The sequence below is a fragment of the Hyperolius riggenbachi genome, chromosome 4, assembly GCF_040937935.1.
Source record: "Hyperolius riggenbachi isolate aHypRig1 chromosome 4, aHypRig1.pri, whole genome shotgun sequence".
NCBI classification, from domain to species: Eukaryota; Metazoa; Chordata; class Amphibia; order Anura; family Hyperoliidae; genus Hyperolius; species Hyperolius riggenbachi.
In genome coordinates, this window is record NC_090649.1 from 424,787,948 (window position 1) to 424,815,189 (window position 27,242).

A 27,242-nucleotide genomic window follows, 5' to 3' on the forward strand; every position below is an offset into this window, starting at 1 on the left:
ACGCACCAACAGCAGTGCCGACTTTGTATCCTTATTGCATCTATCTGACATTTTTATATTTCTTATTTAAGGAAAAAAAAAAGCAAAGATACATTTTTTTAGAAGTGTCTCACATAGATTAGGCGTTTGCTCAGGAATTATTTGAGCAGACTTAATTAAAAGTGGAGGATTAGAAGCTGTGAAGGTGCAGAGTGCTGTATGATGTACATAGTGGGAAAGCATGCTATGGTTTTTATAGTAGTAGCTACAAGTGTAATGAGGTATGAGCTGGAGCTAAAGTACACTAAGTGGCCAAAAATTAAAGACACCCTTTAATAACGAGTTGGTCTACCTTTAGCTCTGATCAGAATAAGTATTCTTCTTGGCATGGACTCCACATACCATTGCAGAGAAATGTTGGCCCATGCCGACATAATGGCAGCTGTAAGTGGATGGTGGTGTTTCAAAGCTTTGAAGTGATCCCACAAATGCTCAATAGGTTTGAGGTCAGGGGACTGAGCTGGTCATGGAGACAGTTTAAATTATGATCGATGTTTATTAAACCAATCTGAGAATGATCGAGCATGGTGGCAAGGGCCCACAACAGGCGTTTCTTCCTATTTTTCTGTGATTCCAAAGGCACTCGTGATGGTCTCCTGCTGCTAAAGCCCATCCGTTGCAAAGTCCGCCGTGTGCATTGGGATATGCTTTGTGATGCACCTGGAATGCAGGTGTAATTTGTCATATTGTTGCTCTTCTGTTGCTGCGGACTATGTGTGCTTTCACCTCTTTCGTTCACCAGCCTTTTTTTAAACAGAATAGCCCTTATAGCTTGAAGTTGTTTTTTTTTCTCAACTGCCACTCTCTAAACACCTGAGATACTGTTGAGCGAGAAATTACTAAAAGAGATGTCATTTCAGAGATTCTAGCACCAGCTCTTCTTGCACCAGCGATCATCCCTTGAAAGTTATTTAAATCTTTTGTCGTACCCGCGTTGACATTGACTTCCATGATAACTATGTCGCCCGAAGCTGAGAATTCCCTATATAAGAAACTCTGCATTGTTATGTCACTCTACTTCACTCTTGGACTAGTTTACTTTCAAATAAGCAGTGTCTCAATTTTTTTTGGCCACTAGGTGTAGAACTATGCTGATTTTAAAGTGTCCATAGCCATAGGCCCTGAACAGGCATATGGAGATCAGGTGTTTTTGACATTATCAGATCTGACGAGATTATCTGCATGCTTGTTTCTGCTGTTAACCAGACACTACTGCAGCCGAATAGATCATCGGGGCTGCCAGCCAACTGGTATTATTTAAAAGGAAATCAATATGGCAGCTTCCATATCCCTCTCACTTCAGTTGTCCATAAAACAGAGTAGATGTGGACAACTTTTCTCTGTTTCCATCTGTCATACACATTCAGGCAACAGGCAGCCAAGAAATCCTGAGGCAAATTGCATTGGGAAAGACATGAATGAAAGACTTGGAAAAGGTTAAATGCAAAGACATATTGGTAAACGCTAAAATGTGACTCGTATGGCGTCGTTGATACTTGAATATGTGTAATGATATGCACAGCATCTCTGAGGACTTCCTGTCAGCCTGCTGAAAAGACGCAGATCAGTATTTTTTTTTACAGAACATAGCTAAAGTGCTAAAGGTTTGTAAACTTTTTCTGCTTTTAGGGCCCATTTACACTGACAATCCCAAAATGCTAGCGATTAGTGCTAGCGTTTTGCCACAATGTTTTTAACGCAATACTCGCATATTTTTTACTGGCCATTTTCGATATTTTTGAGCGATCGCGATTGAAATATTTTGCAATCGCGATAGCTCTAAAATTGTGAAAACATGCTGCTTGTAGCACGTTTGCGTTTAGCGCGAATCGATGGTGATCGTGGCATTGAGATCACTGCCATATAGTTGCACTAGCGCTTTAAAAAGTGCTTGTGATAGTAATTCGGCGATTAGCGGTAAGCAGCCGCTAATCACCACAGTGTGAATGGGCCTTAGACTTTGCTTTGCTTGCTTGTTTATTAATGGTGTGATGTGAATTTGTGAATGTGATTTGCTGATCATGCAGGCTCCAAATTAATTCACTGGACCTGCTGTCTTCCGACAGCCTGATTTGATGTGTATCTATTTCTATTTATCTGTGTCTATGCAAGTAGCTTACAATAAGGGCACCCAAACATTACTTGATATTGCAGGCCGATCGACCTTACGATTTGATATTATTGAATCGGGAAAGAATCGGTACTGCAACACAACAACCTAATGGATCTTTGATTCCCAGACGAAACTGGTCGAGAAAATCGGTTGGGAATGATGGAAAATCTGTGTCACAAGGGCTCAATTGAGTGCGCAGCGGTAACAGTGTTTGATATCCCCATGACCAACAGATCCTCGGCCAGTGTCTCCTTTAAGAGGAACTGTCGTGAAAATTTCAAAGTTTAAAACACATGCAAATAAGAAGTACATTTCTTCCAGAATACAATGAATCATACATTACTTCTCTCCTATGTTGCTGTCACTTACAGTAAGTAGTAGAAATCTGACATTATCGACAGGTTTTGGGCTAGTCCATCTCTTCATAGGGGGTTCTCAGCATGGCCTTTATTCTTTATAAAGAGACTCCCTGAAAAAGATTTATACAAATATGCTGGCCAGCCTCCCAGCTCAACGTACACTTTTTTGGCAGTTGGACGGAGCAACTGCCATTCACTAAGTGCTTTTAAAATTAAAGAAAACCCTGAGAACCCTCCATGAGAAGATGGGCTAGTCCAAAATCTGTTGGTAATGTTAGATTTCTACTACTTACTGTAAGTGACAGCAACATAGGAGAAAAGTAGTTTATGACTCATTTTACTCTGGAAGAAATGTACTTCTGATTTCTATTTGTTTGCATGTATTTTACATTTTTAGATTTTTGTAACAGAGGTCCTTTAAGTATATATGTGCCCCCCTGTGCCCATGTGCAGTGCTGAAGGCTCACCTGTCACACTGGTGCAAGTCCTGGCCTCCGGGTGTCCAGCGTCACCATGAGCCCCTGTACCACGTGGCACCAGGCGCATGTAGTCTTCCTATTTTGTAAGTAGAGAATTTACCCTCAAAACACATGCAGATTAAAATTGTGATTAAATAAGTAGGAAATAGTAAGACTATTGGAATTGCTTTGCTAAATCTGCCCCGTTGCCTTGCCTGCTGAAGAGTGGGATTCTCACAGAACTGCTAGCTTGTATGTAGCACCTTTGGTTGATAAGACTGCACTTGTTCTGCTTCTCCAGTCTAAGCACTACAATGTGATCTCTTTTAACTCACGGTTGTGTTGATATGTGTGTAATCGCAGCCTTAGGTAGATTGGTGGACAGTGACTTGATCCAAACGACACCTTGAAGATCATGAAGAAGTTTATTCAAACTGTGCAGATCATACACCGATGAACAAATGGATAGGTCACAAAATCATAATGTGAGCAGCTAGCAGAAGCATGTAGCTGAAATGCAGGGTTGAAGCTAGAATGAGCAGTAGGGGAGGGGACAAGGAGATCAGAGGAGGCTAAGGGAAGAGAGAGGAGACACACTTAAAAAAAGGCAAACTATGCATGTGTAACATGACACTCCCCGTCGAAATCTATGACTTCTGATAACAATATTAACTTTAGTTCAAGTCTGTGAATAATAGTTATTTTTCTGCTTGGAACACATGCAACAAGAGAAATGGCAAAAAAGGCAACAGAAAAACATTTCTACAATACTTGTAGAAGTATTTTAAGTGAAGACACTTGACTTCAGAGGGAAAGGCAGCAACAACACCAATCCTTCTTACCTCCCTTTAACAAGGTTGCCTTGCTTGCAAAGTAATGAGCAACGTGAATAAGAGCTGCAGTCGCTCGTACAGTGAAAGACCACTTAGAAAAATGCTCAAATCGGTGAGGTTTCAGTTTTGTCTTTGCTTCCACGGAGGTGTTAAGTGCAACTGCAGTGGCCTTTATTTTCTTATCAGACTCCGGATGGTAGACTCTACAGGACTTGAGAAGAATTCTTCATTCAAGAGTACTGGTGGATTTATCCATGATGTATTCAGAAAGGCGGCAGAAGGCACTGCGTGACTGCCTAGGTCAGCAGGGTTCTGGTCCGTGGGTACATAGTGCCATTGCTCTGGCATGGAGAATTTCCTAATACGATCCACACGATTGCCAACATACTGTCTTGTTCGATTGTGTAGATATCCTAGCACTATCTTGCTGTCTGTGTAAAAGTTAAAGGAATCAATGTCAGTCTGTTTCGTGCTCAATAAGCTCAGCAATTTCAACAGATAACATGGCTGCACAGAGTTCGGGCCCTGAAATGGTATGTGCAGGCTTTGGAGTTAACTTGGTTTTGCCCATGATGCATCCTACATCTATTTTACTGTTGGAGAGTACAACTCGGAGATAGGCTACTGCAGCTATGGCTTCCATGGATGCATAAGAAAAGACATGGATCTCCAGTCTGGTAGCATTCTCAAAGGACGCATGAGTGTAAGAGCATGAGATCTTAAACTGTTCCAACGCCTGGAGGGACTGCTTCCAGGATTCCCACGTTTGTTCTTTTTCTTTGGGTAAAAGGGTATCCCAGTCGGTGTTCTCTGATGTAAGTTGTCTGAGTAATCTCTTACCCTGAATGGTAAAGGGTGCTATGAATCCCAAGGGATCGTAGATACTGTTCACTGCAGACAGTACTCCTCTTTTTTTGAAGGGCTTTTCGCAGGCTGATGTTTGAAATGTGAACATGTCTTGTTTTACATTCCACAGCAACCCAAGGCTGCCTTGTGTGAGGGAAAGGTCAGATTCTGGTTGGAATTCCTTAGCACTGACAGCATGATCATCAGAAGGAAATGCTCCCATTACCTCATTGCTATTGGAGATGATTTTATGTAGTCTGAGGTTGGCAGTAGCGAGCATGTTCTGAGTCCTGGCGAGAAGGTCAATGGTCTCTTCTGCCGTTAGTAGAGACTTGAGACCGTCATCCACGTAGAATTCCTTTCGACAAACTGACATGCATTTGTTCCGAACTCTTGATCGCCTTCTTGGGCAGTTTTTCTCAGTCTGTAAATGGCAACTGCAGGGTAAGGACTATTCCCAAAAACGTGAACCTTCATCCCATAGTCGATGACCTCATCGTTGACATTATTGTTGCGATACCATCGGAATCTGAGGAAGTTTCTGTTATCTTCAAGGACAATGAGACAATGAAGCATTTGTTGAATGTCTGCCATAATGGCAATTGGCTCTTGTCTAAAGTGGAGTAGGACTCCTAGTTAGGAGGTTGTTGTTCAGGTTAGGTCCAGAGAGAAGATTGTCATTGAGAGAAATGCCTTCATAACGAGCACTTGAGTCAAAGACCACTCTAATCTGGTTAGGCTTGCCAGGATGATAGACCCCAATACATGCAAGGTACCAACATTCTTCTCCTTGTGAAAGAGGAGGTGCAGGTTCAGCATGATCTCTCTCGAACACCTTCTGCATAAAGTCAACAAAATGTTTCTTCATTTCTGGTTTCCGGTTCAGGTTGCGCTCTAAAGAGATGAACCGCAAATCTGCATGTTGTCTATTATTTGGCATTCTCTTCCTTGGAGTGCGAAATGGTAGCGGTGCCACCCAGCTGTTAGAATCATCTTGGTAGAACTCTTTACTCTTGGTTCTCAAGAATTCTTTGTCTTCCATTGTGGCTGCTAACTCTTTGTCTTTTGTGGTTACCTCAAACACTGTGTTACCAATGTTGTCATCCCGAAAGATAAGTGCTTTGCCATCCTCTAGTATGATGCTCTCTCGAGTACCTTTGCCACACAGCCTCCCTTTCACATGATAGTGATGTTGTTGTCGTGGAAAGTAAGTAGTACGTCCATTGGGCAGGATGTGTGTTTTAAGGAAGAAACCGAGAGAGGTTTCCTGGCATTGCTAAGGCAGACGTTGCCAATAATGACCCAGCCTAGATCCAGACGTTGGGCATAAGGTGCATCATTTGGGCCGTCAATTTGATGGCGCACCTTGTGCACCCTTAGGATGTCTCTCCTGAGTAGCAACAGGATATCAGCATTTTCATTGAAGGCTGGTATTTGATCAGCTATGTCTTTCTAGTGATCGTGGTGCAAGGCAGCTTCAGGAGTGGGAATCTCATCCTTGTTGGTTGGGATGTGATTACACTCGAGGATAGTAGGCAAGGGTATTTCCAAGTTGCTAATGAGAGGAGCAACTACAAGGCCACTGTAGCAGATCCCTGACTGTGTGTTGCGTGTGTGTTCCCAAGTCCTGGAGATGGTGGACTGAGAGGATTACAGTCACCGTAGAAGAAACTTGGATCTTTCTTAGTATCCGCAATTCCCTTTATGAAGTTACAGAAGTAGGAAAAGGGAGGAAAGACAACTCTATACATTTTCTTGTAAGCAGATCCCTGACTGACCCATTTTTCTTGGATGCCATGAGGTAGCTTAAGGACAATAGGGTTGATGCCATGAGGGGTGTCAAGGTAACTCAGCCTGGGTAGGCGAGTGTCAGCTTTAGCTAGTTGGAGCTCTAGTAGAAGATCACTGAGAAACTTCAGATTGTGTTTAGCTGTAATCCTTGGAAAACTTTGCAACCTTTTCAGTAAGACATCTTTAATAGCTTCAGAACTGCCAAAGCTGCGTTTAATCTGTTCCATGCAGCGTCGAGACCTGTAGCAGGATTGGAGGTGTAAACTGTTTTAAGTCTCTTGATACGTTCAGCAGACTGGAGATCTAGCCAGCTGATGAGTAGGTCCAGTTCCTCTGCAGCAGTGATATCTAACTCACTGATTTTGGCCTTAAAGGTGTATTTCCAACCTCTGTAATTTTCGGGTTTGTCATCAAACATGGTGAGGCCTGTTCTAGTGAGTTCTCTGCAAAGGATGTACTTGGCAAAATGCGACATGTCTTTTCAGACTTTGGGTATACAACTGCAGGCGGAACAGGGTTGGTTGTAGTGGCAGGCACATCGATGTTGAGTGACTCGGGAACATAAGATGGTGCCAAGGCATTTAACACCGGAGCTGGTGTAGAATCCAAGGGTGTGTTGGTTTGTAGCTGTAAATTAGTGGGTTGGTAAGTAGGTGACAGGTCGATGGGATAGTGAGGTAGAAGGTCTTTTCTATCCGTACGTGTTTCTGTCATTTGAGAAGGAACAGAAAATGTACAGAGAACGCCTTGGTTAAGTGCTTTGGCTGCTATGACAGAGCTATGGAGTTTTGATGAGGTCTGTGATGAAATTGATGCATAGGATTTAACAGTGATTGCCACTGACATCTCTTTTATTGTCACTTACAGCTTGCTCTAAGACTTTTAGTCTTGCCATGTCTTTGGCGTGCTCACATTGTTTTCCAAAACTTTGCATTTTTCCATGCAGCCTCAGCTTCCATCTCTGCCTTCTTCTGTGCAGCTTCTTGGGCAAAGGCTGCCTGGATTTTAGAAGCTTCAGCATCAGCACGGGCTTTGAAGAGTTGTTGGCCGAGAGTAGAAGATGTCGACCTTAAAGATTTGGAAGATCGTGTGCTATTTGACGATCGTGTGGAGCGCTTAGAAGTTGTGGAGAGATGGGATCTGGATTCATAGAGACGTGCGATTTTTACATCTCTTTTTGCCCTTGTTTGTATTACTAAATCATCTCTTTAAAGATTGAGCTCAATCAATTCCCTTAGTTCTTGTAAGGAATTTTCTGTGTTGTACCGCTTTAAGAGATCAGCATATTTGTCAGACAGTCTTTGATAGTTCTCATAAGCAGTATTCATTTGCCTAACAGCGCCCTCTAGGTGCAGTACCTCATGAGCTGGTTGTGACAGAGCTGACATGCATTCAATAGTCTTAGACCGGGGGTGCACAATAGGTCGATCGCGATCTGTTCGGCCACGTCTTGTCAAATTTAGCTTCTGCTGTGTTGCAGCCTGTGACATTTTATGTAGCCGCGCCTCCCTCAGGTCCCGCGGGTCTTCAGAGGCTAACTCATCATTCATCCAACCACACAAGCCCGCTGCCTGGGTGTCACCCTAGACTCGGCCCTCTCCTTCACCTCCCACATCCAAACCGTAGCTAGAGCCTGCTATTTCCACTTGCGCAACATCTCCAAGATCCGGCCTTTCCTGACCCCAGACACTACCAAACTCCTTGTCCATGCCCTCATCATCTCCAGCCTGGACTACTGCAACTCCCTCTTGTCAGGCCTTCCTCAAAACCGCATCGCCCCACCTAAAATCCATCATGAACGCAGCAGCCAGACTCATCTACTCCTCCCACCGCTCTGTCTCCACAACCCCCCTACGCAAATTCCTTCATTGGCTTCCAATTCACTTCAGAATCAGCTTCAAGATCCTATGTTTGGCATACAAATCCATACACAAGTCCTGCCCAACCTACATCTCTGACCTGGTCAGCAGATATACACCTGGCCGCCCACTTCGCTCCTCCAACGACCTCCTCTTAACCACCCCACGCATCTCGCACTCCCATACCAGACTGCAGGACTTCACTAGAGCTGCCCCTATCCTGTGGAACTCTCTCCCACTGCCCATCAGGCTCGCTCCCACCTTCAACACCTTCAAAAAAGCACTCAAAACTCACTTTTTCAAGGAGGCCTACATCAACTCAACACTACCCTAATCCTTTCTGCCAATAACTTCTTGATGCACTCCCTCCTTTTGTGTCACCAGCCCCTCCCTCTAGATTGTAAGCCTTTGGCAGGGCCCTCTCCCCTTGTGTATCATACTTGACTGTGTGCACTTTACCCAGAATTTGGAACTGGTAATCTTTTACCACTACCATTCCAGTTTATGATCTGGCATTGTACTATTATCTGCATTGTGTTGGGTATCTTATTGCTATTACCTGTATTGTTGTATCTATGGTCTGTTACCTGTATTGTTCTGTCAACCCTGTTATCATTGTCTGTAATCCTATTTATTGCACAGCGCTGCGTAATATGTTGGCGCTATATAAATCTAATAAATAATAATAATAATAACTCTCCTCCATCTTGTGAGGAGAAGAGTGCACGGAGGCCAAAGGCTTTGCTGACGAGGTAGGCATATAGCGGCAATTTAAAATTTTGGTGGTGGGTCGGGGAGGGAGGATTCCTTGACTGTTCTGATGACTGAGGCTTGTTTGTGGTAGTTGCGAGGGGGAAGGGGATTTGGTCATTATAAAAGCCATGTGCTGTGGTGGGGGCTATATTATGTCAGCCTAAGGCCCGGTTCACATTAGCATTCGCTATCTGGATTTTTCTGGATCTGATCCGGACCGCATACTGTACAAAAGGAACGTACGTTCCGCATAGCAATGTAAAGGCTATGCGGACGTTCACACGTGTCCGTTCCGTACAGTACGGAGCCGGATCGGATCCGGACTCCGGACTCTTTTCCAACATGCGCTATTTTTTGGGTACGGATCTCCAGCCGACGCACCCGGACCGGAGCCGGACCTGAGCCTGACAGCACCATCTGGAACACAGAAACCAATGGGGAACAGAAGGCACAGAACACACTGCCTACAAAAACCTGTAGTTCTACCCCACTTCCTATACGTATCCAAGCGGCCATTTCGGAGCATGTCTGGAGTGGAGCATCAGTGACAGACGTGCTGGAGCTGTTTGGCAGAATGTCGGAGGTGGAGGTGAGGCCTACAGCGGAGGAACCTGATTCTACAGGTGCACCTTCTGCTGACCCCAACATTTTTTTTTTTTAAATTTCGCTATTTTTTGCCCACGGATCCGGATGGCAGCCTGATGCATGCCTGATACTAACGGACCGGATCGGAACCGTACGGTTCTGATCAGGATCAGGTCAGGATCCGATCAGGATCCGGTCCGTTTAGGCCCCATTCACACTTGGGTTTCGAGTCCGCAAGTGTCCGGGGGTCCGGATCCGGGGGCCGCAAAGAGACCGTACGGGTCTCTGCGGTGGCCACAAGGCGGCACAAGTTGCGGATCCGGAATGTATCAGTTCCGGCTACAATAAAGTAGCCGGAACTAGATACTTTGCAGTGCCATAAAGGCACTGCAAGCATGGGGGATACCGGCGTGTAGTCCAGGCCCCCCAAGTGGCATAGGACCGGTGCTGGAAGCATCCGGTCCTATTGCCAGTGTGATGGGAAACATCCGTTTCCCATTGCACAGCATTGCCTTCATGTTCGGGTCAGGATCTGGCCTGGGTCCGCAGCCGCACCGGGACGGCCTGAAAAATAGCGCATGTTGGAAAAAAAGCCGGACCGTCCCGGAGCTGCGTTCCCGGATCGGATCCGGACGGCGCACAAGTGTGAATGGATACATTGATTAGCAATGTATCCGTTCACCATCCGCTCTGTACGGAGCGTTCCGGGTCCGGGGAAGCCGGACCTGGAACGCTAATGTGAACCGGGCCTTACTTGCCAAAACGCAAGTGTAAACGGGGCCTGATGCACAGTGTGCATCTTCCAGCCACTGCCGACTGATCAGCTGTCAGCAATGAGGGAGCTGCATGCAACAGCAGCACAGCTAATGATGCCTCTGTGCTGAGATCTGATAAGCTAGTCACCCTTCCTGAAAAGCAGAATATGAAAATGCTGGGATATGGGGGAAGGGGGTTGGGGTTGAGACACTGTATGCATTGGTGGTAGATCTCTTGGGCCCGGCAATTTTTAAAGTAGCTTGTGAACTGAAAAAGTGTGGGCACCCCTGTCTTAGACCATAAGTTGCTGATGTTACATAGCAGCTCCTCCTTGTCAGCCTCCTAGTTCTCTTGAACTTTCCAAGTTGGTTTCACTGAATGTTTTTGTTTTATGTGGCTTTGAGGATCTGACTCCTGAGTTGTAAGAAGTTCAGGTTCTTGCTGTGTATCAGGTTGTTCAGCTTGTATATTGCTTTGCTGGTGCATTGTGATGTCAGGCAGGGGGTAGAGTCACAAGGTGTTTGCATAGAAATGTATCAGTCTTCTGGTTCAGGGAGCTGGTTTCCTAGGCAATCAGTGGGAGGGGTAGCAAGAGTCCAGTTTAGTAAGGGTTCTGCAAAGTTAACTTTGAATGCATACAGTTTACTTTGAATGCATACAGTTCTTAGATTCACTTGCAGACAGAATTAATGCAGTCTATTATAGGAGCACATGAAATAACAGTTGCATGAACAGTTTCTTCATTAATCTGTGCAGAAAACTGATTAAACATATGCTGAGATTTGCTTGCTGGCTGGAGTATGCAGGCTTGCACATATATTCTGCTATATTCCAGTGTCCATATACATCTCACTACACATGACACCTGGCAAGAATCCTCTGAAAGATGTTTAGCTGATCTTTTAAGATCCTTTCACTGATTTTTTGACTGTTCTGCCTCTCCAGTCTAAGCACTACAATGTGAGTTCTTTTAACTCACGGTTGTGTTGAGATGTGTGTAATCGCAGCCTTAGGTAGATTGGCGGACAGTGACTCGATCAAAATGACACCTTGAAGATCGTGAAGAAGTTTATTCAAACTGTGCAGCTCATACACCAATGAACAAATGCATAGGTCAAAAATCATAATGTGAGCAGCTAGCAGAAGCATGTAGCTGAGATGCAGGGTTGAAACTAGAATGAGCTAGAATGAGCAGTAGGGGAGGGAACAAAAGGGAAGAAAGAGGAGACGCACTGGAAAAAAAAAGCAAACTATGCATGTTTAACATGACAGCACTCATAGATTAACAGTTGAGACATGTGATTGCATCTTCCCCTGTGTACGTGAAAGGTTATCACTAAAGAAGAAACTTGGATGAACTGCACCAACTTCTTGTCACAACACTGGAAAGTTGGTATGGATTATCAACCTTCTTCGCTTGTATGCCATGTAGCATACGGCCAGAGATCAAGTATCTACAATGGGGATGTGATAAGTGATTGGGAATAGTAACCATAAGCAGGTACAACAGAGTCTCTGGTATCCGGCACCAGCAGGTATCGCCTACGTGTTCTTGCCAGTTGCTTGAGCAACCAGCTGAAAACGCACAAACCTCCAGAAATACTCACTGAACCTCTAGCGATGTCTTGTACTTTCACTGCAGCTCCTAGTGGGCTCCTGGCAGCTTTTCGGTGTCCTCAATTCATGTAAGCTGGCGTGTCACCTCACCTACCGGCTTCCGTGCACGGCCCCAAAAACCTCTAGGAGCTGCTCGGAGACTACAAGACATCCCTGGAGGCTCAGGAGGTATTTTAAATGCCTCCAAAACTTCTAAAACAAGGTCCCTGTTATCCACCAGGCATGCCAGTTACAGTGGGATGCGAAAGTTTTGGCAACCTTTTCATGATTTTCTTGTATAAATCGTTGGTTGATGCAATAAAAAAATGCCAGTTAAATATATCATACAGGAGACACACATAGTGATATTTGAGAAGTAAAATGAAGTTTATTGGATTTACAGAAAGTGTGCAATAATTGTTTAAACAAAATTAGGCAGGTGCATACATTTGGGCACCACACAAAAGAAATGAAATCAATATTTAGTAGATCCTCATTTTGCAGAAATTACAGCCTCTAAACGCTTCCCGTAGATTCCAATGAGAGTCTGGATTCTGGTTGAATGTATTTTGGACCATTCCTCTTTATAAAACACCTCTAGTTCATTCAGGTTTGATGGCTTCTGGCCATGGACAGTTCTCTTAAACTCACACCACAGATTTTCAATTATATTCAGGTTTGGGGACTGAGATGGCCATTCCAGAACGTTGTACTTGTTCCTCTGCATGAATGCCTTAGTGGATTTTGAGCAGTCTTTAGGGTTGTTGTCTTGTTGGAAGATCCAGCCCTGGGGCAGCTTCTGCTTTGTCACTTATTCCTGGACATTGGTCTCCAGAATCTGCTGATACTGAGTGGAATCCATGCATCCCTCAGCTTTGACAAGATTCACATTCCCTGCACTGGCCACACAGCCCCACAGCATGATGGAATCGCCACCATATTTTACTGTAGGTAGCAGGTGTTTTTCTTGAAATGCTGTGTTGTTTTTCCTCCATGCATAATGCTCCTTGTTATGCTTACATAACTCAATTTTAGTTCTACCAGTGAACAGCACCTTATTCCAAAATGAAGCTGTCTTGTCCAAGTGTGCTTTAGCATACCTTAAAGCGGAGCCAAACCAAACAATTTTTTTAATTCAAAATATTTAGTTGCACCATTCTGACACATACAAAGATAAATAAACACTCCTTCAAGCCTATGAGCATTTCAGTGCATGCTTTTCACCCTTCTCTTTGCATAACTAGAATTACACAGGTGGCAGCCATTAGCAATTCCTCCTTTGCCACACACCACCTACTCCAGCATTTTGCCGGATTCTGTCCCGGCAATATGGAAGGAAGGGAGGGGTTCCTCCAATAAATGTAAAATATTTTATATTTGTCATCATGCAGCTGAAAATGCTGCTATTTATTATTATAATTTAGAAAATCGATTTTATTCCTGAAATCTTGTATTTTTAATTTGGGTCCACTTTAATCTGCTCTGTTTGTGCTGTGGGTGGAGAAAAGGCTTCCTCTGCTTCACTCTCGCATACAGCATCTCCTTGTGTAAAGTGCGCCGAATGGTTGAACGATGCACAGTGACTCCATCTGATGATGATGTTGTAGGTCTTAGGTGCTGGTCTGTGGGTTGACTCTGACTGTTCTCACCATTCGCCGCTTCTGTCTATCTGAGATTTTTCATGGTCTGCCACTTCAAGCCTTAACTAGAACTGAGCCTGTAGTCTTCCATTTCCTCAGAATGTTCCTAACTGTGGAAACGGACAGACAGCTGAAATCTCTGAGACAGCTTTCTGTATCCTTCCCCTAAACCATGATGACGAACAATCTTTGTCTTCAGGCCATTTGAGAGTTGTTTTGAGAACCCCATGTTCCTACTCTTCAGAGAAAATTGAGGAGGGAAACTTACAATTGACCCCCTCAAATACTCTTTCTCATAATTGGACTAACCTGTGTATGTAGGTCAGGGGTCACTGAGCTTACCAAGCCAATTTGAGTTCCAATAATTAGTTCTAAAGGTTTTGGAATCAATAAAATGACAACCGTGCCCAAATGTATGCACCTGCCTAATTTTATTTAAACAATTATTGCACACTTTCTGTAAATCCAATAAACTTAATTTCACTTCTCAAATATCACTGTGTGTGTCTCCTATATGATGTATTTAACTGACATTTTTTATCGTAACAATCAACTATTTATACAGGAAAACCATGAAAATTAACAAGGTTGCCCAAACTTTCGCATCCCACTGTAGCTGAGACTTCTGGTTGCCTGACTTCCAGGTAACGGGGACTGTAGCTGGAGATTGCTAAAAGTGCATAATGGTGTTATGAAGTTAGGATACATATTGGTGTTATGATCTAGAAGTTGACTCAACCTGGTTACTGTCACCAACATCTGAAATACTAGTGGGAGAATTAGGTATTTACTCTATCTATCTATCTATCTATCTATCTATCTATCTATCTATCTATCTATCTATCTATCTATCTAGCATTGAAATTCTTTACAAAGCGTGTGCCAATTGATCACTTTGCTTTCTCCCTACCTCTGGTGGCAGCTTTTTCCCTGTAAAAGGACCAATCTGTCTAAGGTAGAGAAACTCAATTTCTTTGTATTGATTGCCATGCCTGAATGTAGTGAACTCTCCCAGCCTGCGCTAATCATTTATCCGCCTTGTTTAACATTATCACTTCAATAGTTTCTCCTAAGAAATTCATTTACATTCAAACTTTTCAAATAGATGTGCCCAGCAGCTGGAAACCTAATTAGCCGCCCTGGTCAAACCATTTTTCATTTCCTGTGAAACTGCAAAAATAAACCATCTCGCCTTAAAACTCCCTTTCAATACATTTCCCATGGTCATCACTCATTGCTCAGTCATTTTTTTTTTTTTTTCGCTATCAAGGTCTGATTCTAACAAACCTCGTTTTGCTTTTTTACCAGACTGGAATTTGAAAGACAACAACGAGAAGAGCTTGAAAAACTGGAACATAAGAGGTATTTGAATAAAACATATGTGCAACTTTGGTGTATTAGTAAAGAAGTCCCCATTACCCGGCACTGGTAGGGATTGTCTGATGCCGGATACATGTGCTTGCCCGTTGCTTGAGCAACCACCTGAAAAAGTATTGACTCCGCCCCCCCAACCCCAAATACTTAATGAGCCTCAAACGACGTCTAGCAGCCTTTTTGCGGCTTCTGGCGTTCTCCGTGCAAGCAAGTCGGTGTGTCATGTGACCAGCATCAGGTCAGGTGACACACCAGCTTCCGTGAACAGCGCCGTGAAGCCGCTAGGAGCTGCAGAAAGGCTGCTAGATGTTCCTGCAGGCTCGGTTAGTATTTGAAATGCCTCCAAACCTGCCCAAAACCCCCATGACTATAATCCTTGTTATCCATCAGGCATGCTAGTTAGTTAGGACTTCCGGTTGCCTGAGTTCCAGATAACGGGGACTCTCTGGTATGCATTATTTTGGTTTATTATTACGATATTATTGATGTACATAGCACCACCATCTTCCATGCCACTGTACAAAAAAAAAACCTAAACAACAAATCTGGGGACATAAAAATACAGACATTGGAGTACATAAAATAATACAGAAATTGGTACAAAATATAAAAATGTTAGACACGTTACTGTATAATCATTTATTGTGACAGTCGTGTAGTGGTTAACAAAAATGTACAACTTATGAGAAACTAAATGGAGAGAGCTCTGCCCTTGGGAGCTCACAATCTAAAGAAATGGGGAAGAAACAAGTGAATAAGGCTATGCATACAGTTTTGGAATAAGGTTTTGAAACTCGGATGGTAGTTTCAGATTGTATAGTGACAAAGCTCTTTGGATGCAGTCCACTACTAGATGCTTGAGGTGCAACACAGTCAGTCCACCAGAGTACCAACAGGACTAAATCAATCCTTCTCCGTATTGACCAGCACACTCCAAAATTCTTCTGAACAGTGCTTTCACTTTATTATGATATGTTAAACATGTACGATATATGGTGACAGGCCAGGGAATATACCGGCAATAGATAGTAACCACGGCGTGATACTCCGAAGCCCTTAAAAATGCCCAATTCCACTGGATACTAGCGGCTACAACAACATTGGTTGCTATAGAGTCCAGATGTTCAGTGCATTATATACATGTGTCCGAATGATCAGCAACAGACACGGGCCTCATGCTCATGTGATTCTCCCATCCTCAATCCAAAATGTGCATGAGTGGGCGTTTTTGATGGACTTTGAGCTATCATGTTATGGTAACTATCTATTGCCGGTATATTCCCTATGCTGTCACTATGTTGCTGTAATGATCGGTGTTAGTAAGCAGAGAGAATCTGATTATTGGCGATTTGCAAAATGTCACTCGATTATTTATGATCTGCAGAATCACCAATAATGCAAGTGTAACTAACCTCTGAATACTGTAGCAGAAAGAATAACAATCAACATATACAATAAACAAGACTGTGGAAATATCCACCACCCGGTGATTCCTCAGAGGTGTGGTTACCTCTGAATGGGAACCCTGTGAGTGAGATCCTTGGCCCAAGTGATGATTGGGATCTCAGCACCTGGCAGTTATCGTCTGCTAGGGCAGGCGTCTCGGAGAGGCAAGCCTCAGAGATATCCCACCAGTGGGAGACGTTCCACTGGGGAAAAGAGAAAGGTCAGACAGGCAGAGGTTCGGCAACAGAGAGACGGTAGCAGTACAAGAACAGAAGGCTGATTCAGAGTCCGTTAAACAGGCAGGGTCGGCGACTAAGAATCAGATAGGCAAAGGTACAAAATCGAGAAGAGGAGAGAGTAGTCAGGGATAGCCAAAGTCAAGACACAGATAAATTTCAATACAATCCTAGACTAGGGTGTGACATCCTTGATATCAACACCAGGGAACTGAGCTAAGGTCTGAGTGTTTACACCTAAGTATTCACGACAGCAGACAGTGAGCAAATGACATCTGCGGGCTTAAATGCTGAAGCCCAGTACCACCAGCCCGCCCAGGGGGCTGGACCTGAAGTCAGCATGTGATTGGCTGGCTGAGGTCAGCTGATCGCCGGATCAGCTGACCTGTCTCCTAAGGAAATAAAGATCCTGCCGCCTCGCGTGCGTGCGCATGACCCTCTGCCTCTGGATCACTGAGAGGCCGGGACCTTGGTCCGCGCACGCCCACACACGGAAGTCCGCCGGCTGAGCAGCGGGACCCGCCGCCATCCGCCGGCTGGGATGCGGAGGCCGCCGCCACGCTGCCCCTGTGCGGCGGCGGCTCCGCTATTGCTTACAGTTGCATGTTTAAAATCGCATGTGCTGGACCGTGGCGTGCAAAGGAGGGGGCACACCGTTGTATCCGCTCACAGGACCGTGCACATGACCGCGCATGCGCAGCATGTCAGGAGGCTGCCTTGCACCTGTTAATGGACGGCTAAATTTCCTGAATAAAGTGAAGCCACTTCAGAAGAATTTTGGAGTGTACTGGTCTGTACGGAAATATGTTGTATTAGATTATAGTGAGGGGCTCAGCTTGGCCAGATGCTGAACGTGGAGTGGCCTACATTAGGTTGTATATTCGTCTGAAAAGGGATGACTTTTCATATTAATAATAATAATTCCTTTTTCTGTATAGTGCTTTTCTCCTGTCGGACTCAAAGCGCTTGCAAGGCAGCCACTAGAGCAAGCTCAGTAGGCAGTAGCAGCGTTAGGGAGTCTTGCCCAAAGAACTCCTTACTGAATAGCTGCAGCTTACTGAACAGGAAGAGCTGAGATTTTAACCCAGGTCTCCTACGTCAGAGGCAGAACCTGTAACCATTACACTATTCAGCCACTATATCATGTATTTAAAAGAGTTAGCAGAAAACTCAATAATTAATATTTTGCATGTGTAGAAAGATTAAAAACTTTTATCTCACAATCACTATAAAGTTTTCAAAAACTTAAATTGACAATTATAGCAGCAATTAAAGCAAATATATTTCCAACCTCTGAACTCAGAGGAACTGTAGTGAAAATAACATAATTAATAAGAGTGTTTTTTTTTTTACAATATTTATAGATTTTTTAGTCATTGTTTGCCCCGTCTCTCCTCTCCCTGATTTACATTCTGAGATTTCACTGATTGTGACATGTTTAGTTCTGCCAGGTGATCTGTACAGGATGTTGTTACTGAGAGTTCTATGCAAAAAGGGAAATAGTGCTTGCTTGTCAGTTGGAAAAATCTGTTATTTCCCACAATGCAACTAGGTTCACAGATGGCAAACTGTCAGGACCATGGTCATGACATCCCACTATGGGAGGGGTTTCACCACAATATTAGCCATACAGATGTCCCTGATGATCTATTCCAGAAAAGTAAAGATTTCTTGTGGGAAATGAAGTATCGGCTACTGATTGAAATGAAGTTCAATCCTGGGTTACAGTTCCTGTTTAAGATGAAGCTTGCCTCGCGTGCTGTTGTCTTGATTTGTGACATTACCATTGAGGGTGTGCAGCTTGTCTGTGTGTGATATGAACATCTCCAAGGCTTACTCTGACTTCCTCCTGACTCTGCTAGAGGCAAAGAAAACTCTACATAGTAAAGATTTCTTCTAAATAAAGCAGCAATTGGTGGAGTCCAGGAGGTTGTCAGTAGCTGGTGATTTCTGACAGTATTATACAAAACAAAAGCAGACAGACCAGGCACCGTCCTGTTAAGCGCATTTATTGCCTAACTAGCAGCCAAAAGTACAGCACAGTTCAATGATACATTGCATCAGACCTGATTCAGTCGACCTGGATCTGGCATGTCCGTGGCCCATGGAGGGAGGTGCGGTGACCAGGGGAAAGAGGTGGACGGGCACAACAGCTGTTTTGCGCTATAACAGCGCTTGTTCACGTGCTTGTCCAGGCCTGGACAAGCACATGAGCAAGCGCTGTTGTGGCGCGAAACCGCTGTTGTGCCCGTCCACCTCTTCCCCTGATCACCGCACCTCCCTCCATGGGTCACGCACTTAGGACATGCCAGATGCATGTCGACTGAATCAGGTCTGATGCAATGTGTCATTGAACTGTGCTGTACTTTTGGCTGCTAGTTTGGCAATAAATGCGCTTAACAGGACGGTGCCTGGTCTGTCCGCTTTTTTTTTTTGTATACTACTTTGGGACTTTCTTCAACGTGTCTGCCAAACCGAGAGCGTGTCGCTGTGCATACAAGCTGCAGCCGACAGCGTTTACCCCATGATTTATGCTTGTGTGGTGTGATACAACACCTCTGCCAGCCGGGTGCCCAGCATACTCCTTTTGCTCCTTTTATAAAAAAGATTTCTGACAGTATGTAGGGAAAATCCACATTTGTATTAACAAAAAAACTCTACTGTCAGTTTGGCTCGACACATTGCAGGCATTATTGACTAATTATTTCAACTTGCGTGATTCTTCCCCCCCTCCCCTTTTTTTCAAGTATTTAAAACAATCCAAGCGGCAGATAGAGGAAAGTGGCAGATAGTGGATTAGCATAGATGTTGAAAATGAGGAACTGAGGCTCCTGCTCTGTGCAACCTATTATTTCTCTAGTCAGTTGTACTCCAAACAGTGTAGTGTTGCCATGGTTACACAGAAAAAAAATTTGAGCTTGGTGTTCGTTTTTCCAGATTTTACCTAATTGAAGAATGAAGTGGAAATGTAATTATAATTATCTTAAAGAGGAACGCCAGTGAAAATAATGTTATAAAAAAAGTTCTCCATTTTTACAATAATTATGTATAAATGATTTAGTCAGTATTTTCCCATTGCAAAATCTTTCCTCTCCCTGATTTACATTCTGACATCACATGGGGACATTTTTACTGCTGGCAAGTGATGTCAGTGACAGCGGATGCTGCTTGCTTTTTTGGCAGTTGGAAACAGCTGTAAACTGTAAAACAGCTGTTATTTCCCACAATGCAATGAGGTTCACAGACAGGAAACTGCCAGGACCGCGGTCCTCACAGTTTCTTGTGGGAGGGGGTTTCACCACAATATCAGCCATACAGAGCCCCTTGATGATCTGTTTTTGAAAAGTAATAGATATCTCATGTAAAAGGGGTTATCAGCTACTGATTGGGATGAAGTTTATTTCTTGGTCACGGTTTCTCTTTAAGGGTCCTCTCTGATAAGAGATCACCATATTTTTAGTTTCAAACATTTTGCGGGTGAACAGTCACATAGAATTTCAGGTAATATACATACATGTTTGTCTACTATTACAGCTGGGTAGTCATATAGATGAGTAGAATCATCAAAGAAAAAGCTAAACTCATACAGTTGAGAGGGTAAAGGACAACTGAAGTGAGATGTAATGTACAGTATATTTGTTGGCTGGAAGATGGTCAGGTCGCCCAAAACAACTCTAGGCCAGTGTCTTTCGCCTTGAATTAAAACTTTGGACTGAGACTTCAGCCCTCATACTGCTTATATGACCAGTTACTAGCACGTATTTGATGGACTATGGGAACCCCGTTTCCTATCTACTGCCAGCAGCTTGTACTGGTTGGTCATGTGATTTATTTATTACACTGTGTGGAGATCTTTTGCAATAAAAGCAAGAAGATTTAATTACAACTTGAATCGAGTGTGCTGGTCTTCGTGGTACTGCTATGATCTGTAAGGACACTGACCTATATTGTGTTTACCCGAGAATAAGACACTGTCTTATATTTATTTTTCCTTCAAAAGATGAACTAGGGCTTATTTTCGGCAAGGTCTTGTACTTTGTGTGGGTAGCCAGATCTCCCTTGTATATAGCCAGATCCCCCTTGTATATAGCCAGATCCCCCTATATAGCCAGTGTATATAGCCAGATCCATGGCTGTGGAGTCGGTACAAAAATCATTCAACTCCGATGCCTCACTTCATGAAACCACCAACTCCGACTTCAGGTACCCAAAATTGCTCTGACTCCTTGGTCTAATTCTTACCAGGTTTATGGAATTGGAACCAAAATCATCTGACTCTTCAGTTTATTGAAACAACTGACTCCGACTCCAGGTACCCTAAATTGCTCCAACTCTTCAACTCCAACTCCACAGCCCTGGCCAGATCCCCTTGTAGATAGCCAGTGTATTTATCCAGATCTCCCTTGTATATAGCAATATCCCCCTTGTATATAGCCAGATTCCCCATTCCCTCTCGCCCCGGCCACCGGTGCTTTACCTCCTCTGCTCCTGGCCCCCTCTTCCAGAAAGTCTGGATACCCCTGCTGCACTGTCCAACGGCATACATTACACCTCAGATCAGCGTGACCTGCAGTAAAGGCAGCTAGTGCTGCCCAGTAACGGCGCTGTATACAGGAAGCTGCGTCTCTGTTTACTTCCTGCATACAGTGGCTGCCGTTACTGGGCAACACTAGCTGCCCTTAACTGCAGGTCACGCTGGTCTGAGGTATAAAGTATGCCACCAGGCAATGCAGCAGGGGGATCTAGACTTTCTAGAGGAAAGGGCTGGGGATCCAGACTTTCTGGAGGAGGGGGTTGGGAGCAGAGGGTCCTGCAGGGGGGATTTCGGGCACTTGTATCCCCCCGCTTACCAGGGCTGTGGAGTCGGAGTCGTGGAGTCAGAGTCGTGGAGTCGGGCAATTTTGGGTGCCTGGAGTCAGAGTCGGGAAAAATGCACCGACTCCGATTCCTAATGAATTTGTAACTGTAATTAAAATAGAAAATATGATAAAATGTTCTATTTCTCAGATAATAGTCATTAAAAATAATGTATATATACAGTATATATACAGTAATAGCTGTGCTTAGTCCACAAAAATGAAATAAACCAATCAAAATTAATTACTTGTGCTGCTTCAATAAAGCAGTCCCCGTATTTTTAAGGTCAGATATACATATCTGATTGTGACTGTATATATGATGTGTACACAGGAATCTCTTATATATACTAAATAACATCTATGCTGTAAGAATAAAGCCTGATGTGTAGCTGTGTCACTAATAGAGATGGTCAACGAGATGGAAATAATTCTGCATTGATGCTGATTTATGCAAATGTATGCACTCCCTTTGCTGATGAAATCAAATAATTTGATATGTTGTTAAAATTTGGTTTGGTGACTACAAATTAAAGGGTAACTGAGACGGATGAAAAGTAAAGTTTTATACATACCTGGGGCTTCCTCCAGCCCCTTCAGGCTAATCAGTCCCTTGCTGTCCTCCACCACCCGGATCTTCTGCTATGAGTCCTGGTAATTCAGCCAGTCAGCGCAGTCCAGCCACATGCCCATCCCACAGCCAGGAACATTCTGCACCTGCGCAATAGTGCTGCACAGGTGTAGTATGCTCCTGGCGGCGGAGTGTGTGCATGCGCACTACGCCCGACTGGCTCAAGTACCTGGGCTCATAGCAGAAGATCCAGGTGGTGGAGGAGAACAACGAGGGACTGATTATCCTGAAGGCGGCTGAAGGAAGCCCCAGGTATGTATAAAACTTTAATTTCATCTGTCTCAGGTTTACTTTGTTACACAGTAGTACTATACTCTACATATGCACTCCCCACAGAGCTGCAGGGAATCCACTGAGAATGCTGTGCACATTGAACACAGAGGTGTTGTCTGTTTACAATCTCCTCATTCCCCTGCAGAGTACCTGCACATCATTCTTACATGTACCTACACTTACATTGCCTAGGGCTTGATAGATGTTCTTTGTTCCGGTTTGTACCTTTTACAAGTACTCTTACCAAGGACTAGTTTTAGTCTAAAGGGAATAAATATAGTAGTCTACATATCCTTCTCACTTCAGTTGTCTTGTAAAATTCCTAAGCGTTGGCAATTAAGAGACGAATTTCATGTTACATACTTTTAATCAACAAAATTGTAATATGCAAATTAGAGGAGTCGAGGAGTCGGAGTCGGTGGATTTTTGGACCGACTCCACAGCCCTGCCGCTTACGCCAATGCTTTTCACTGTGTCCCCGCCTTTTCCGCCTTTTTAACTGCCGCTAGGGCTTATTTTAGGGGGAGGGCTTAAAATTTCGAGCATGCTCGAAATATATGCTAGGGCTAGCTGAATTGGGAAGTAGGTATGCTAAAATTAAAAAAAAAAAATTGGACTAACTAGTGCGTAAACACTGGCCTCTTTAATTTCGCATGTCTCAAAAATCATAGCTGACTGAACTGAAAATGCAATTTCAGTAAGATTACATGGTAGAACAGTTGAGGATCAGTGCAGCACCATTTTGTAATGAAAATAGGGATACACTTTGACCTTTTCACTGTCACTAACCATCGCCTGATCACACCACCAACCTTAACCATTTTATGTCTTCATGCTAACCTTAGCGTGAAATAATCTCCATCAGTGACCTAACGTTAGCCTGAACTATCCTAGATTAATCTGGCAATAACCCAAACAATAAATAAACCCACACACTTACTGTACCTTTACTGTAGCTTAAATTGACCTTCTTGACCTCCTGAACTATTGACAGCATGCTAGTATCTACAGTCCCAATTACCGAGGCCAATCAGCACGATCTTGTGGTGCCCAGTGCAACTGCTTTGCTGAAAGTTTATAGTTACAGCACAAAAGAACTCAACCTGAATGTAATCTCTCTTTTATTTCTGCTTTTAGCAAGCTATAAACATTTTAAAACCACTGACAAATACAGCCGGATTCCACTTAGAATCAATGGCCTGATGTGAGGATTGGACAAAGATTAGGCAATGCAGCCCGGTAGTTGGTGAAAGAAATAGTTCCAACTTTAAGAAGTAATCATTACAGCACAGATTTAGCAGCTTGTTGGAAATCTCTTGTTAAATCTTTGCCCTTTTTTCGTTGAGCAACGTGAAGAAAGTATTTGCTGGCCTTATGCCGTGTAACATTGAAACACTCACAGCACGTAAAGCGCAGTGCTAAAGGTCAGTAATGGCTTGTGCTGAAATAGCCTGTCTTCTGTTTTCAGTTGGCATTCGTGTTTTTCTAGAAAACTATCAGTAATCGTATCTCTTCATGTCCTCATCGCTCCACATCAGAAAAGGATTAAGATAAAATGGGGCCCTAGGCAAGATAGCAGTTTTTGCCCACCGCTGATGGTCACCTGGCTTTTTAGTAATATTATGGGGGGAGGGGCTCAACTCTCTCCAGGCCCTAGGCAACTGCCTACGGAGGATCCAGCTCTGCTTCATATTGGGCCTGATATCCACAAATTGTGCTGCAATAAATACAGGTTGGGTTTAAAAATGAATCAAGAATTATAAGGTATAGGTTTTTTTTTTCTTTGGTGATTCTTGTAAGGGCCAAGAATACCTAGGTCAGAAGTAGTGAGAGACCGGGAGCCCAATGGTGTAGTATCATCAGGTATAGGGCAGATAAAATGATATAGACTCACAAAAGTGGGTTGCAGTTCCTGCAACCAATGTATAGGCCTGCAGGGAATTAACCATCCCCACTCAGTACTCCAGGTCCTGCTGAATACTGGACGGTCGCTCTCCTGTAGTATGATAGACTTTCCAGAAAAACTGCAAAGCCATTACCTCCAAAGGAGGTCTGACTGGTAGTGGGTGGAGGCGCCTAATGGGTGTTCTATTTAAGTATTTTAAAATACAAATAAAACCTTATATACAGGTAGTCCCCGGGTTACGAACGACCGACTTACAAACGACCCGCCGCGATGACGTCACGCCGCCGGGGACTACCTGTACTGCTGCTGGTTTTAATGCAGAGTAAGCGCAGCGGAAGGTAAATAGAGGACATCTTACCTATTCCATGGCTGTAGAAGGTCCATGCATGCTGACCGTCCTTGCTCCGTTCACTGTCGGCTTCTCATGCGTCGCATAATGACGCAATCAGGAGAAGCCCCCTAATGGCAGTGCCTGCTAATGCGGCATTATGCGACGATGCATGAGAAGCCGCCGCGGGGACAGTGGACAGAGCGAGAAGACGGGCCGCTCAGCTGCCAGGCAGCACGCTGGGACCTGCTACAGCCATGAAATAGGTAAGATGTCTCTATTTACCTTCCGCTTCACTTACTCTGCATTACAACCGGCAGCAGTACAGGTAGTCCCGACTTAAGGATGGATTCAAGTTAAGAACGAGCCGACAGTCCCTATCTCGTTCGTTGACCGAGGACTACCTGTAATAAAAAGAGAAGTGATTGCTTACCTCTCCAGAAAATCTAGACACCAGTTCAGCTTAGAGGCTCCTACACTCTATCCCCTATGCTATCAAGGCATTTTGTATTGACCTGAGGAAGCGGGCCATTACCCGTGAAACGCATTGTCAGATTGCTTTTTGAATAAAAACTTTTTTCCAGTTGAACTGGTGTCTGTATCTTCTGGAGAGGTAAGCAATTACCTCTCTTTTTATTATATTTTTTTTGTTATATTAGGTGAAAACCTCTGGAAGCAGAAGTTGATTGTTTAGTCTTTCTTTTTAGAAAATTTGTGATGGACCTATCATTCATCTGCAAATTGGCTGAATAGTGTACTGGTTAAGGGCTCTGCCTCTGACATAGGAGACCTGGGTTCAAATCTCAGTCGTTTCTTGGGCAAGACTCCCTAACACTGCTACTGCCTACAGAATGCGCTCTTATGGTTGCCTCACAAGCACTTTGAGTCCGACAGGAGAAAAGTACTATACAATATAGGAATTACCGTATTATAAGAATATCTCAGCACAGGCTGCTGAAGAAGCACCTCTGTAATATTTAAAATATTGTAGATGTATTTTGTAAGAGAAAATGGCAGATTATTTAAAAATGTAAAAAAGCCTGACTTTGGTCCACTGTAAAAAAAGGACAGCACTATTTTTTCTTGTTTTTTTTTTGTTGTTGTTTTTGTTTATAGTCTCCCTAAAGTGTACACTGAGTTTGCCATCATTTCCCTGTCTGGAAATATTATTCATGAAATTTACCTTCCCCTCTCTGGAGCCGTGTGGCCCTGAAAACCAAAGCAATTTAACAGAAAGACACAAGGAAATTGGTGCTGTTTGTCAATTTCCAAGATTAGGCCCTTAATCTGTGTGTAGTTTCCAAGGCAAGACACGATATCACAAATCAAAAGAAGGCTGTCCTCCTTTTTTTAATGGAAAACCTAAAGATATGCCAGTCAGTTTGCACTTGCAAATCTGGGAATTTGTGTGAGAACCCCCGACCCCCCCCCCCCCCCCCTTCTCTTCAACCCTTACTTTGGAGTTTTAGCAGCCAGGAAAATAGTTTAAAAGCATATCTTGGAATGTATTTGAATAATTCAGAGTGGAGCATTCGTCAGCTTGAAAAATGTTCCTGCTTAGATTGCAAGACTACTTGTGCTCTTGTTCTTCTAGTGCTATAAGAATGTAAAGAAACACCATCCAGCCCCCTGAGATATGGAGCAGTCTGCTTAACATGCCAGGAAAGCACATATTCAATACATGTTGACATTTGTAGCATCTCAGCATGTTTCAGGGGACGCCGTTGTCAATTTGAATTCCTTGTTAGATGTTATAGCTAGTATTTCTCCATACATGCATATATTTCACCTGAAATAAAATCCCAACTGTGTGCACTTTTTAAATGTCACATTCTAACACTCACCCCGGCCCAAGTCTGTAGTCTGTCTGTTACAGCAAACCTGAAGCAAAAATACACTTCTGAGATAATGAATTGTGTGTGTAGTACAGCTAAAAAAATAATAATAGAACATTAATAATAAAGAAAAAAGTTGTATTATTGTAAAAATAAGCAATCTTATTCATTAAGTTATGTTTAGTAAAGTTCCTCTTTTTATTCGCCTTAGAAATTGTGGTGACGGCTCACTCTAAAGGTGGCCACACACCATACAATTAAAAGATCCAATTTTTCACCAATTCAATAATTTCAATTGGTTTTCCTGAAAAATCGAGAGCTTATCTTTGTTTTTGGTCGATGAATCCAATCGAATTTCCCGTTTTTTTTTTTTGGTTTTTTTTCGATTATTGGAGATTGGAAATTTCAAACCAACTTTATCAAGAATTGTATGGTGTGTGATGGATTGTCAATTACTTGGGGTACAGTTCCAATCAATTCTTTATGAGCTTATCAATTATTTTATTCATAATTGGGAAACAAAATTGAACATAGGTGTGTGGTACATTGGTCAGATTTTTGAATTGTTACAATCAGTCAGAAAAATGGATTACTCTTCTTGAATTGAATAGATATTTAAAAAATTGTATGGTGTGTGGCCACCTTCAGGCCCCTTTTCCGCTAACCATATGTGAATTGGCCTTTGTTGCACATAAAATGTATTTCAATGGCCTTGTTTGTCTTGCATTT

At 43.4% G+C, this 27,242-nt stretch overlaps 1 protein-coding gene across 6 annotated transcripts in view; it reads left to right on the plus strand.

The window, feature by feature from the left end:
* KIF16B (kinesin family member 16B) overlaps nucleotides 1–27,242 on the plus strand; it is a 635,015-nt gene that overhangs the window by 391,140 nt on the left and 216,633 nt on the right. For all 6 annotated transcript variants that reach the window (XR_011019462.1, XM_068232451.1, XM_068232454.1 and 3 more), the window contains one exon: nucleotides 14,937–14,990. Coding sequence is in view for 5 of the 6 variants with exons in the window: in XM_068232451.1 (XP_068088552.1) it covers nucleotides 14,937–14,990 (54 nt within the window). In the remaining variant the exon portion in view is untranslated. The remainder of the gene's footprint in view (nucleotides 1–14,936; nucleotides 14,991–27,242) is intronic.